This window comes from Magallana gigas, chromosome 4, assembly GCF_963853765.1.
Source record: "Magallana gigas chromosome 4, xbMagGiga1.1, whole genome shotgun sequence".
NCBI lineage: Eukaryota > Metazoa > Mollusca > Bivalvia > Ostreida > Ostreidae > Magallana > Magallana gigas.
Genome location: NC_088856.1, coordinates 6512951 through 6527614, shown reverse-complemented (window position 1 = coordinate 6527614; position 14664 = coordinate 6512951). Strand labels below are relative to the sequence as shown.

At 32.8% G+C, this 14664-nt stretch overlaps 2 protein-coding genes across 2 annotated transcripts; one reads left to right on the top strand and one right to left on the bottom strand.

Moving 5' to 3' along the window:
* Nucleotides 1-463: 463 nt before the first annotated feature.
* Nucleotides 464-5629, bottom strand: LOC105317619 (uncharacterized). The gene is made up of 5 exons (XM_011414316.4): nt 5453-5629; nt 4249-4429; nt 3671-3880; nt 2887-3110; nt 464-2528 (listed from the first exon to the last, which is right to left on the bottom strand). The coding sequence occupies exons 1-5, from the start codon at nt 5615-5617 to the stop codon at nt 1839-1841; spliced, it is 1470 nt and encodes a 489-aa protein (XP_011412618.3). The 5' UTR covers nt 5618-5629; the 3' UTR covers nt 464-1838.
* A 68-nt stretch (nt 5630-5697) lies between these two features.
* LOC105320893 (pre-mRNA-splicing factor 18) lies at nt 5698-12500 on the top strand. Its single transcript, XM_011419027.4, has 10 exons — nt 5698-5855; nt 5979-6089; nt 7872-7940; nt 8063-8176; nt 8321-8473; nt 9220-9288; nt 9394-9534; nt 10194-10265; nt 10981-11136; nt 11882-12500. The coding sequence occupies exons 1-10, from the start codon at nt 5784-5786 to the stop codon at nt 11966-11968; spliced, it is 1044 nt and encodes a 347-aa protein (XP_011417329.2). The 5' UTR covers nt 5698-5783; the 3' UTR covers nt 11969-12500.
* Nucleotides 12501-14664: the final 2164 nt, after the last annotated feature.

The window sequence follows — 14664 nt, the reverse complement described above, 5'->3', positions numbered from 1 at the left end:
TATTGGTGTAAAAATCTTTTGCGATGCTTTTCATTTGTTGCATGTCATCAATATAGAAGAATTACCGGTACATGAATTTTTTTGCAAAGTCCTACAAAAGTATTAAAATTAATTGAGGAGACCTTAGTGACTGGGTAAGGTCATTGAAAGCCTGCATTCACACATCGGAGGATTCGTGATATTTTTGCATACTGTAACAGTACGTGTTAACTTCATTAAATGAAAAAGAAGTGGGATTGTTGGTAGTTATCATTTTTATTACGCGCTGTCACATAGTTTTCTAGTTCAAATTTAAAACAAATGTGTGTAAATGGAGCATCTCATTCCTCATGTCAAAGGTCCCATGTCCACTCATCCCACGAACTCGAGTGATGTTGTGAGGATGAGAGCATCTTTTAATGACTCCAATGAAAATCAACTGCAATAATTCAGATCAAAAGCCGAAAAAACAAACAAACAAAACAACAGTAAAAAAAAAATGATTAATTAATGTTCTTTACAGAAGCTCTAAGAGGCAGCATTAGCCTTTTGGAGAGTGATCTTTGTTGGCATAAACTGGAAGCAGAAATTTTCAGCTTTCTGGGTATTATTTATGATTTATTTATTTTATTACATGTAATGAAATTAAATCATAAACAAGTCACAAGAATGACATTCAATATTAGTACATTGGACATTGAAGTAGCATGCACACATTTCGAAATCGAAAATTGACCCTATATTTTCTTAATTGTATAAACAATACTAGCTGTTTCAACAAATATTTCTACACTTTAATGTCCTCTGTATCTGGTGTTTTAACACACTGAATTATAAGCACCAATGAAGCATCCATCAAATCTATTACAGTATAACATAAAAGTATTCAGTATTAATGCTTTGGAATTTTAATTATTCATGACAATTTTTTTCGTAATGATGGAATACTGCAAAGGTACAATGTACCGGTAGTTATTTACGCTGTGCTTTTCAATTGGCAAACAATACATGTACGTTTAGGTATTAAATACATGGTTGTGTGGTATACCACTTTGAAGTTTTAATTTTTGTAAACATACATGCGGGGTTATTGTATGCAATTGCAAGTCTACCTTGATCGTATCTAGTGTAAAATTTCTCCCAATATCTTGGTGTAAATAAAATTACTCCTTTTACAGTTTTTACAGAAAAGTCATTAATGTATAAATCTGCATGCATCACCAATTTCCCATTGAAACTAACAGACAGTACATACCCTGGTCCCTCCCACTAATTTATTCTAGAACAAGCACCTAAAGCTACTTTTATGATAAAGTGTGCATGGAAAAGACATGACCAGTCCCTACCTAGCTGGGTCCTGGGTTATATTCTTTGAAGTCAGTAAGGCTTAATATAATCTTTATTGCATTCTGTAAAATTTTAAGATGGCACACAAGAATTGACAATTTTTGTCATAAATCACAGAAAACTTTCAAATTTTGATGCAATTTAAACAAGTTAAAACATGCCAGAAAAAGAAGAAAAGCATATCACATACACTTTTACAATTACCGGTATTCATACTTCATACAAATATATCTCACACCAGTCAATCAATCATTATGTAAATATGGAGGTTATGTATACATATACCATGTTATACTGGACATGATAAAAATTCAGTCATACTTGTATTACCTCTCTCCTGTCATTTAATTTGTTGAGGCAAGGTACCAGAAAATACCATATTACATGTGTATACATGTACAATGGGTAAAAATCAAAACATTTAAAGCAAAACTAAAACATTGCATATTGCACAACATGTAAAAACTGGGACTTGAATGTTTGGATTTAAAATGTCATCATGGTTACCATGGTTACAGAGATATCACAGCACTTAGCATAAGATGATCTGAAGGGAAGTATTCTTCGTCCATCACTTGAGAGATAGTATTAAAAGATTTCTCAAATACCTTATTAAAGTTATAAAATGCTAAACTTAAGATAACGATACAAATGATTAATAAATAAAATGGAGGTAGTCTAAATACAGGCCACCTTCTGCAACATCTGTATAATCGATTTCTAGAGGGCGCGTGCCGCATTTTAAAATTATCAGGATGACACAGACAACAATTACAGCCGAGGATCTGAAAAACGGCCTCCTTCCGAAAATCTGCTCCGTTTATAAATATAGTTAGTAAAGCAAAAAACAAATGAAAACATACAATAACAAAAAGAAAGCTGTATAGTAAAATATTCTGAAAGATGTCATGGCTACATTCTTGACAGTCTGGTAAATCACAGTTATTAGAATTATCTCCCTTGACACACATTCCACAGCGACATGATCCGTTTGGCCCACAATCCTGAGTGCACGGATAACCCTTTACTCCCTTATAGCTGAGATATGAATGGTGGATCAAGGATTTCATCCGATGAAATCGTATGCTGGAACTGTACATATTTTTGTAGAAGGAGCCATCACCAGAGAGGGTGACAGATTTCACCTCGATCTTTGAATTCACAATAATTCTATCTGGTCGACTATGTAAACCTGGAGAAGGCTAAAAGAAAAGTCAAGATTATAAAAAAGAAAAATTGTCACCATAAAGAATTGTATATACTGTGAATATTGTGTATTACATGTATTGAGAAGGAAAATAAATTTCATCCTAAGTTTTCATAAATCTAAAAATTAGATCTTCTACTGTGGTTTCATTAATGTTCATTGAATACCAATTTAATGTTCACTGATGTGCAATTTCTATTAACATTTTGTATTACTAGGATCATGAGCAACAACTTTTCTGTATCCTTGGAACTGTTAAATTCACTGAATACACAAAAATTGATACCAACGAATGTAAATAAATCTAATCATATGATAATACATTTTCAAATTCAAGTTTATTGTTATTGTACCATATTGCTGAATGTATATCCTTCTTCTTCTTCTTCTTCTTCAGATTCATGAACTTCTGTCCAAGCATCAAAAAATGTTTTCCTCCTTCTGCGGAAACTCTCCAGCTGAGAAGTACAACCTTTGAACTCCAATCTGCGTTTAGATGTCAGGAGTTTTATAGGCCATTCGTAATCTTTGTAGATGTTAAAATCTCCAAGAATGATAATATACCGAAAGCTTCTCTCTGGAAGACATAAAAATATTCATTAAATTTAAGAAATATTACTGGTAGTTCAAAATACAATCAAACAAATGATTGACATGCAGTGACCTTAAAACCAACTACTTTACATATTATTGCTCTATAAGAAAATGGCATTTGAGAGACAATTTCCACATCAAGCAAATAGTTTTATTGTTTATTTCCAGATATGATTTGTATCTTTGTGCCATAAAAATTTGCAAAGATCTGCAGTTACTAAAACAATCTTGGTTTTATATACATGTAGTAGGTAATTTTAATGTACATGATAAACTTTTTCATTCTGTAAGTGGGTCTAACAAAAGACATTGCATTCATAAGGTATAAAACCTAAGACCTAATGACTGTTTCAAAATGAAATTAAAGTTCAAAATCATGAAAATAACACATTACATATTTTTTTGTATTTGATGTGATATAGTATACATACTTGAACTCAAAAGACAGAACAGTCAAAGAGGAGAAAAGACAATCTATGAATGTTGACACAGAGTAGCATAGAATTCTTAATATACAGTCATCTACTTTTTATAAACACGTACCTCTAAGCAATTTCAAGAGGATATCAGCATTTTCACACTGTTGTTTTCTTACATATGAGAAGTGGACTACAAAAACATCCAAGATCCCAGAATTATCTGTTCGGACTTTTGCGTGGATTATTACTCGTCTGTTTGTATCTGGACCCTGCTGGTATGGAACAACTTTCCTGCTAGCTGTTACAATAGGATATCTACTAAGAATTCCAATACCTAATCAAAAAGGAATAAAACAAAAAAAAATCATCCTTAATAAGTTTGAAAAGCAAATATTTTATTTATATTTGATCATATACTGCAAATATACTTTGATATAGTTACATGATATATGTATCATCTTTCTGTTTCATGAACCTAATAATGTTCATACTACATGTACATGTATCATTTAACATTTTAAAATATGACACGTACATTGATTCTGTAAGAACCTAATATAATTTCAAATGTTAATAAGAGCAAAGCCCTAAAAGATTGTCCTTTTAAATTTTTAATCGATTGACCTTAACTTTATCATTTTTGATTCTCTCTCTCAAAGTCAAAACGTGATGAAATGACATGTTTTACTTATAAGCCGTTACCTTCCCCCTCCCATCCATTGTGTATAGCATTCTCTTTTTGCATCACATCGTTGGCTTTACTGACATACAGCCACTGGTATTCAGGTAAAAGCTTCTGGAGGTCGGACACCTGATTCCTTCCAGTCGTCGAGTCAAATCTCACCTCCTGGAATCCAATTATATCCAACTGCTCCTTTTTTATCTGCAAGGTACATAATATGACTGCTTGGTTACTACTACATAGCACATAAATTGTGTTTGAAGAAATTTACAAATACATGTACATTATACATAAAAAATGTAGTCTGTAGCTCGATCGCGGTCTGAAAAAATTTGAACGAATGACCTGGGAGCTACAGTGCCTTCTAAAGTAAAAAACTGCAATTTACAGCACACAAAATATTGCTCTAGTATTGGACTGATTTATCTTGTTTCTGAACACATTGTGTAGAATGTGTTGATTTCCTTGGACATTTTACTATGAATATCGTCACTTAACTTGCCTTAGATATTCTTTTAAACACCATTACCAGCCCCGTAAATTGAGGTGGTGCAAATGTACACACGGCGACTTTCGATTTCGACGTAATTTAACATACTGTGGTTTCATCAATATTCGTTGAATACCAATTTTCGTGGATTTCGTTGTTAAGTTGATCCACGAAATTAAATGTTCATTGAAGTTCAATTTCAACTAACATTTTGTATTGATTGGATCATTGGCCACGAAATTACGTATACTTGAAAATGTGGTTTTCAGAGAATCCACGAAAATTGATACCCACGAAAATTAATGAAACCACAGTACTTCATTTTAGAAAGTCGGTTAGCGTGTTTTGTTAGGAAGGCTGAGGCAGTTAAATAGACGATATCAGTATTAAATTGCAAGAAGAATTTCATTAGTACTAATTTTTTCCACAGAATTTGCGTGTAAATATGGTTCGTCCATCCAATTAGGCCTATACACATGATGCAACAACAAAATTATTTTCCTAAAATTCTACTGTATGTATAAAAACCAAATATTAGGGCCTATTTGCAATTTACAAAAAAATTATTTAATGCAAACATTGCAACCATGACATAAGCACGGTCTGCAGCATAATGATGCATAAACCAAAGGCATTGCTTAACATTACTTAGTATGCAAGAAGAATTTGCTGAAAAAATTAAGAGGTTACCCGGGTGCAGAATCTAAGTAGGATAAAAAGAACAATCTACTAACCATTCTTGCTATTCTATATTTTCTAACATCCCAGTTAAACATTATATTCCATAAATTGTAAGTTGACACTTTCATCAACCCCAATACAGGGGATGTTACATAAAATGATAACAATAGCGTGTACAGTAGCATCTTTGTCATTATACGGGCACTTTCAATTAACATTTTCCAAACCGTTTTAATACAATGTATATGATTGGATGACCTCATTTTTGGACAAACGTTTGACCAATCGAAACAACGTTTTCTACAATTGTAGAAAATGTTGATACGATTTTTACCTCATACACAGGAGAACTACATACGTTTGTAAACATCAATTGACGAAAACATGGATTTTAAAGCTCTTTTACAAGCAGAAATTAATAGAAAAAGACAGAAGATAGAGTCTAAAGATGTTATGGTGAGATAAATATAATAACAGTATGCCATGGAATTCAATGTTAAAGAGTTATAAAAGAAAATATGTTTCTTTTTTTGTGGAAAATCAGCTGATGAAAAAATACAATTGAGTTTTTATGTTTAGGCTCCAAATAAGAAATACTTCAAAAGAGGAGACTTGGCGGCAAAAGAAGAGGAAGATTATTGGAAAAGGCACAAAAGGGTTCACGATGACAGCATAAGATCTCCGGAAATAGTGGGTCAACTATATATAAATTTTAACATTTCGGCTAGCTACTTTAATCTTAAACATAGACTTACTTTCACATTTTAGATTTCTCTAACAAATAATGTGATAATTGTATAAACATTAAAAAGTATAGACAGGCTGGGACAAATCGCCCAAATAGGATATAATAGCCCGTTCGGGATATAATAGACAGTTCTGGATATAATAGCCCAAATGGGATATTTTAAAGTGCCAAAAATAAAAATTTTTGATTTTGAATTTTTGATATAAATCTGCATTAGAATAAATGAAATGTAATAACTTTTGGTAAGCAACTTATTCTGTAATCCCTCAATATATCCAATGGGGATCAATCTTGGGGATCAATCTTACAAACTATAGACATATAGGAAAACTTCTTAACCAAAAGTTGTAGCATTTGAAACATATTAAGGCGGATTTATATCAATTTATATAAATATTATATAATGATAGATGTACTCTGAAAAGGAGTCAACGAAAGTGAATTTCTGCAAACATTTTAGAGTTCGTGTCAATGAGTTCACATGCTTCCTATCTAGTACTATATAGTGCCATTTTAAGTACTGTATAGTGTGATACTGAAGTCACGGGCGTCATATCAAGTACTATATAGTGTTACTGAGTTCACGGGCCTCATATCTAGAACTACGTTGAGTATCAATGAGTTCACTTGACCTCATATCTAATACTTTATAGAGTGTCAATGAAGTCACAGGCCTCATATCAAGTTCAATTGTGTTAGTGAGTTAATGGACCTCATATCAAGTACTATACAATGTGTTTCTCAGATCACGGGCCTCTTATCTACATATAGTACTACAGTGAATATAGAGTGTCTATGAAGTCACAGGCCTCATACGTTGTATATTATATAGAGTGTTGATGAGATCACATGCCTTATATTAAGGGCTAACGGTATATAGTGTGTTACTGAGTTCACAGGCCTTATATCAAGTACTAAGGATTATTTTTGCCCCATGTTATTTTTGCCCTTTATCACTTGCGTATGGTTTGACCCCGTCTTGAATTCGCCAAGACAAAGTTGTGTTTAAAGAGAGAAGTGTCGATAAGTTCACAGGCCTCATATCTAGTACTATTCAGAGTGTCATTGAGTTGTGTTGCTTCATATCTAGTACTATTTAGAGTGTCATTGAGTTCACATGCTTCATATCAAGTACTATATAGAATGTCCCTTAAGTACTATGTAGTGTGTTACCGAGTTCACGGGCCTCATATCTAGTTCTATATACAGTACTGATCAGACCCAACCTAACACCAGAGTAAACCCCAACTAAAACCTGGGTTTACTTTTGGGGTTTACTTAAGGTTTACTCTGGGTTTACTTTTTGAAAATTTGGGTCCACTGGGAGTTTCCTTCGAGTTTACCTGGGTTTACTTTTGGTTTATTCGGGAATTGCTTTTGGGGTCAGCTGTACGAACTGAAGTGTTAAGCAGACCCATCTTTTATCTTACCGTCTTACTATCTGTAATCCCTGCCCCCTTGTATACTTCTGAAAGGGGTTTACTCTCTGTGTCCTCTCTTGGTTTACTTTGGGTCCACTCTTGTAAACTGAGTTTATTAATTGTTAATTCAAAATATTTCGCATGTTTTTGGTCAATTTAAGAGGTTTTATTAGAACTAAGGGACAGAACTCGCACTTTATTTAAATTAGAAACGCCATTTTACCACAATGCATGATGGAGCAGAAGACTCTGTTTTCGGAGTCCCGACTAGACAGTACATATATTTTTTCTGTAATTCTTCAGGAAAAAGAGACAAAAACAAATACACCAGAGCAAACAGAAGAAAAAACTCCTCAGATGCTTAGAAAAGAGGTTAGTGCAATCCAAAAAGTACTTGTCATAAAAATATTAAAAATGTTTCTTAATAACTTGGATTAACTTTTATATTTGATATTCTTTTCTGTTTCAAAAAATGGAAAATTGAATTTCTCTAGGTGATCAGGAGACTTCGTGACAGAAATGAGCCGATACGACTGTTTGGTGAGAGCGATTACGAGTGCTATTTGCGGTTGAAAAAACTGGAAACAGATGAGCCAGATGCTAGAGAGGTGAAAAACAGTCATTTTATAAAAATTTACTACAAATCTGTTTTATTTATACTTCTACATGTATCTGCATGTATGCATAACTGTAAGTCACTTGTATTATCTACAGAGACTGTCATGATTTACGAATTGTGCTTTCTATAACAGGAGGGATTCAGAAATGAGTTCAAGGCAGCTATGGACAAGGTAGATGAAGATTATTTCAAGGAGATGGTTGAGGCTGCCACGTCTGGGGAGGGAGGCAAGAGGTCCAACGATGTTTCCATCAAAGATGACGGCACCACAGTGGAAGACATCCAGGTCAGTAGTTCACTTCAGATGATGGCAGCTGGTAGAGGTATGGTGACTAGTTGTTGTTCACATCAGCTTAGCCTTACAGAGGTATGTACAAGGAAAATATTCAGGCTTACTTGTTCACATTAGATGATAGTGAGTTTGGCGGAAGATATTCAGGTTAGTTGTTCACATCAGCTGATGGCAGTTTGATGGAAGATATTCAAGTTAGATGTTTGCATCAGTTGATGGTGCTAAATTGGCAGATAATTGGTTCATTGTTAACAACTAATGATTACTCAGTAGTGGTTTAAAAATACCCAGGTTAGTATCTTACATGAACATCCAGCAATGCACAGCAGCTTTAGAAAATGTATGAATGTTAGAACTGGAACTGGTCAGTCAAACAATTCCTACAGTGGAAGATACTCAGTTAAGTAGTTTACAACAAGTTATAGCACAACACAGGATATATATGCATTGGATAATTACCTTTTTATCAGCTTATGGAATTATATCATACATTAGAAGTCATCCAAATTCAGCTGCCAAAGACGAAGAATGATTTGGTTGGCAAAAGGAAAGAAAATGATAATACATGTGCCTGTATATGTTTTACAGAATTGCTTTTGATGTCTAAATTTACTTTTTGAAACTGTAAACAAAGCTCAAGTTATTATGAATTACCCTAATAATTAAAATATTTTTTCGTGGTACTTATATTCTTGTGTGTAAAAAGCTGCAAATGTCACAATTTGTATTTACTTTTCCAGACAATGAAAGAAGAAATTGGAAAGGGAGATTCTGAGAAAAACTGTGATATTATTCTAAGATTTCTTAAGGTAAGTTCTACGCAACTTTCTTACCCAAACTGTGATTAGTAGAGATACCAAGTTTTGCATCTTTTTAATTGTGTATGAAAGTAATTGATCTGATGGACATTGCAGTACTTATTGAAAATGTGGGGACAGAACTTGAATCAGAGGCCGGAGGAAGAAAAACGGACACTGAAAGGGAAGGAGGCCAGTGCTATCCACACTCAGACTGTCAGCTATCTCAAGCCCTTGTTCAGAAAACTCAAACACAAGGTATTAATGTACAGCAGTGTTATTACACTTCACAATTTATCCTGTCAATGCCCCAGTGTGGCCTTGTGCGTTTATCTGATATTCAAATGCATCGTGACATCATCTTAATTGCTTCGTTTTCGCCATGGCGTCATGATTTTAAATTAGATATGCATCAAAATATGTCAAAATTTGCTCGTCTAAAGCTTCAGTAGTAATATTATGTTGCAGGATAAATGATATACATGATTTTAAATTAGATACTGTGGTTTCATTAATATTCGTTGAACACCAATTTTCGTGGATTTCGTTGTTAAGTTGATCCACGAAATTAAATGTTCATTGAATTTCAATTTCAACTAACATTTTGTATTGATAGGAACATTGGCCACGAAATTACGTATCCTTGAAACTGTGGTTTTCAGAAAATCCACGAAAATTGATACCCACGAAAATTAATGAAACCACAGTATGCATCAAAATATGTCAAAATTTGCTCGTCTAAAGCTTCAGTAGTAATATTATGTTGCAGGATAAATGATATACATGTTTTAACTGTCTTGAAATATAAGCGATATTTTGGTTTTGGTCCGTATCCTACAAAATTAGGTAAGTGTGGCTTTGACACTAAATTTTTGCCTGATTTACCCTGTGTAACACAGTTGCTCTCTTTTCTACAGACCATTGATGAAGACATTTTGGACGCCATGGTGATCATTGTTTATCATTTGATGCACAGAGACTATCTCAAGGTATGTGAGCCATAAAAGTCAAGCATCATGAATAGATGATACTGTAGTTTCATTAATATTCAAGGGTATCAATTTTCGTGGATAAAGTGAAAAACACAGTTTCAGGGATACGTAAATTCGTGGCCAATGACCCAATCGATACAAAATGTTCATAGAAATTGCATTTCAATGAACATTTAATTTTGTGGATCAACTTAACAACGAAATCCACGAAAATTGGTATTCAACGAATATTGATGAAACCACAGTAGATGATATCATACTCGTGTCATCCATAATATAGAAATACACATTTAGTTTTACTTCCAATTATGAGTATCAGCTGACTCAAATGGTTGTAGTGCCAACTTAATATTGACAGTGTTTCAATTTTAGCCTGAACTATTTGATATTTTTGACACATGCCAGTCACATGTCAATAACAAATCAAATTTTTACACTACAATCTTAATCATGGTAGATTTTTTTTTTCTTTGCTACTTTTGAGCATACTATATATAAGCCAAGTTCTTAAATCCTACATTATTAACTATTAAATTATAACTGAATATATCCTGTACATGATTGTCTAACATCCCTCAGAAAAAATGGATAACTCAGAAATTAAGAATATTCATACATTCTTCTTAAGGTCCTCATCTTTTCAGTTGCATGCAATCATTTGAGTTTCTTCTGAGTCGAAGGAAGATATGCCTATGTATAATTGTATTTTCAGGCCAATGACGCTTACCTGGAGATGGCCATCGGAAACTCGCCCTGGCCCATTGGAGTAACCATGGTGGGAATTCACGCTCGTACAGGGCGTGAAAAAATCTCATCCCGACACATAGCTCATGTGCTCAATGACGAGACACAGAGGAAGTACATACAGGTAAATCAGTCAGTAACAATGCCGGTGTCTTACAACTTTCCGTAATAAAGTTCACCTGTGCATCATTGTTAGCACTATGTACCGTACATACAATTTTTGGGGTGTTTTCTTTTAACATGTTGCAAGTTTTTGGAAAATGAAACAATTGTGAATAATTTTTAATTTGCCTAAATAATTTTAAAATATTATTATAAAAGATTGTTATTTTTTGCTTAGTTATATCATACGATATCAAATAGAAAATAGATAATGAAAAATACAGGGCATTTGGTATTCTAGGGCTGAGCAATCAAGTTTTTATGTAAACTGGATAAACTCACAAATAAAGTTGATTGTACAATTCTTTAAAATATGATAGTGCAACAATTACTTGAAACTACATAGTGTTTCATTAACCTTATTGGTCACCATTATGTACATAATAAAACTCATTTCAGCTGTTTTATAAATACAGTTGAACTTCAATATCTCAAACACCAATATCTTGAATACAATGGATATGTCAAAGTGATTTGTAAGTCCCAGCCACTTACCGGTATGTTTTAAGTATTTTACCTTCGATATCTCAAAAACTCGGATATCTCGAAGTTTTAACCAGTCCCATCTAGTACAAGATAACAAAGTTTGACTGTAAATCAGAGATTTAATATTTTTAAATGCTATTCATTTTTGATGTAACAAGGTAACAAAGTTGTATGTTACGTTCCTATGAACCACAGTACTGTTGACAGCTGTTTTGTTACAGGCATTAAAGAGATTGATGACACAGTGTCAGAAGATTTTCCCAACAGATCCATCCTTCAGTGTCAACTACGAGAGACCTAATTCATGAGAGCCAGAGAAGAAGGTTACCCTAATATTCAACTAAATTTATCAACACCAGTCTTTGGCTCAAGATTGTGCATTGTAATAGAGATTTGCATGCCCTGCAGATCTAGAATTTTTTAAACAAATATCACCAAAACAATGTCTGTGAACATATTAATTTTAATCTAATGAAAGCTGTTAAACTGGAAGCAAAACTGGTGTAGATCAATGTCGAAATTTAAACAAAACTGAGCAATCAGTTGAGATAATTTGGAAAGTCTGTGCTATTCTTTAAGTAAAAATTAAATGTAAAAAAAAATCTTGTTTGTATGAAAGTTTTGTAATTATGAATATGCAAAAATGAAATAATGGAAATAAAAAAATTCCAAAAGTTATAAAACTGTTTAATATACTGCTAATGTAAGAACAGATGGCTATCCTTTTTGTAAGATGTAAATAGTTAATATACAAGGTTCCATATTCTATGTATCTTGAAAAAAAACCCCAGAAACCTCTGACGAAGACATACTTTATAATTAAAAGTATATCTAGCATCATTGAGAGAATATGTTCTTTTCATTTAATGCCATGAAACTGAATTGCTTGAAGAACTATGAATGACATGAATGGTAATGATAGAGCTTGAAAGTCATTAGTCTTCCTTACCACATATATACTATTAAAGACCCTTCTAGTAGACATCTTAGAGATAGTGATCTAGTAAATGATACCAGAGGGTCTTTTTGATGTTAGTACCATTGCATTAAAAATTAAAATTTTCCGGTACTTTACAACTTTGGAGGAATTATGTAGAAAATGAAACAGTTTCTTGATATTCTCTATCAAATCATGAGAAAAGTAATACCAATACCTAATCTCAATTTGACATCATTTTAAAGAGGAGGTCAAGAGCTTATTTGATGCTGTTTTTGGAGAGATTCTAAGCATTTTAGGTATATTCCATTAGTCAAAAATGGGATTTGAGATTTGTTAATTATTTCATTCATATTTTGTAGTAAATGAAAGTTTAAAACATTTTTGATTGTTTTAAACAGAAGTCTAAGCCCCGGTGCACCCTATCGAACAAAACCATTGTTATGAAGCATAATTGAAAGAATTCATATCTTGAATTTCATAAATCTGTACCGGTAGTCACCTTTCAGTTACTTGCTTTTGACCTTAAATGGTTGACATAAAAGTACATGTAATTAATACATTGATAAAAAGTTTCGTGTATTAAGTACATTATAATTAAAATACTTTCATCGATTTAGAATTTTTAAGTTTTTATAATATTTAACCCAGAGAAAACGTTTTTAAAATTTTTGGAAAGGTAAAAAAAATTTAATCCCCAAAGGAAGGGATTCGAACTCATAACTCACAGATTCGTTTGAACCCAATAACCTACTGTGCTATATTGTTAGGTAACAATTTTGGGAAAGAAACTATTTTCGAAATCATACTTTATTTTAATATTTATTTTAATTAATATTAGGTCACAACATTGAGGTGTCTCATACCACCTGATGAAATGTTTTATTGAATAATTGGTCGATTTACCGGTATATTGATTAATTGTATAAAGGGACCTAGACACGATTTTAGATTAAAATTTTCAAATTTTGTTTTTCCATTTATAATGTTTAGAATGATAAATATAGGAATTCATAATGCTATGTCAAAATTTGAATGTCAAATATTGAGTTACAAGCAAGATACAGAGTTATTCTTTATTTTGTAAACAAAGCTCGAGTTTTGTTATTGTTTACATATAGGTTGTCAAAGAAATGGTAATTCTCTACATTACATTATTTGTAAACAAGCATAAGACTCGAGCTTTGTTTACAATACAATGATTTAATACCTCTGTATTTCGTTTGTAACTTGACTTTAACATTCAACATTTTGGTCAATCATTCAAAATACACCAGTAAACCATTTTATACATAAAAAATAAAATTAAAAATTTTGATCTCAAATCGTGTCTAAGTCCCTTTAATACGGATTAGATAAAAAAATATATAGATGGGTTGCTAGCAATTGAATGCTTGTTGAATGCCTAAGGGGAATCGGTTGATTGGTTGTAAGGCGGAGATTTACTTCACAACGAAAGTAATTTTTAACACTTAACTTATACATGTATAAATAAAGCAATTGGAGAACAAATGGTATTTTAAAAACACGGCAGGATTATTTACTATTTCTTTAGCGACAGTTCCTGTTTTGCGGAATTATGTGCTAAAATAAACGTTAATTAACTTCTTAATTAGTTAACATCATTTTTCAACCAGGAAGAATGATTTCATCCTCTTGCCATCACCACGAGCATATTAAAAAAACAGGAAGAATTTAAAAGGTATATTTGTAATCACAGCTTGTGTCTTTATTTCGAAGTTGATGTCTGCATCAATGACATGTATTTCTTTTAGAAGATCGTCGCTTCAATGATAACTATGTGGAGCGACGATAGAGACTTATGTGATCTTTTAGCGGGCAGCTTAATCAATGCTGTTGGGTATCTACCAGTTCAGAGACTGAACAGACGAGTAGACGATATTCTGTCAAAAATTCATCACTACGGGAGAAATGTAGAAGTTATTTTGACCGGAAGTTGGTCTGAGGGTTTCCGAATGAATGGTACTGATGTTGATAGAATGTATGTTGATAAGAAAACACTTGCATCGGAACATCCAGAAGATATTCCGAGCAGATTTTGTGCTG

What these genes read in the sequence shown, in the direction of transcription:
- LOC105320893 (XM_011419027.4), top strand. Translation starts at nt 5,784, where the DNA reads ATGGATTTTAAAGCTCTTTTACAAGCAGAAATTAATAGAAAAAGACAG. An exon ending in GCATAAGATCTCCGGAAATA is followed by an intron (nt 6,090 to 7,871) that starts GTGGGTCAACTA and finishes GTAATTCTTCAG; the next exon opens with GAAAAAGAGACAAAAACAAA. An exon ending in CCACAGTGGAAGACATCCAG is followed by an intron (nt 8,474 to 9,219) that starts GTCAGTAGTTCA and finishes TTACTTTTCCAG; the next exon opens with ACAATGAAAGAAGAAATTGG.
- LOC105317619 (XM_011414316.4), bottom strand. Translation starts at nt 5,617, where the DNA reads ATGTTAATTGAAAGTGCCCGTATAATGACAAAGATGCTACTGTACACG. An exon ending in CAATGGATGGGAGGGGGAAG is followed by an intron (nt 3,881 to 4,248) that starts GTAACGGCTTAT and finishes CTTTTTGATTAG; the next exon opens with GTATTGGAATTCTTAGTAGA. An exon ending in GATATACATTCAGCAATATG is followed by an intron (nt 2,529 to 2,886) that starts GTACAATAACAA and finishes CTTTTCTTTTAG; the next exon opens with CCTTCTCCAGGTTTACATAG.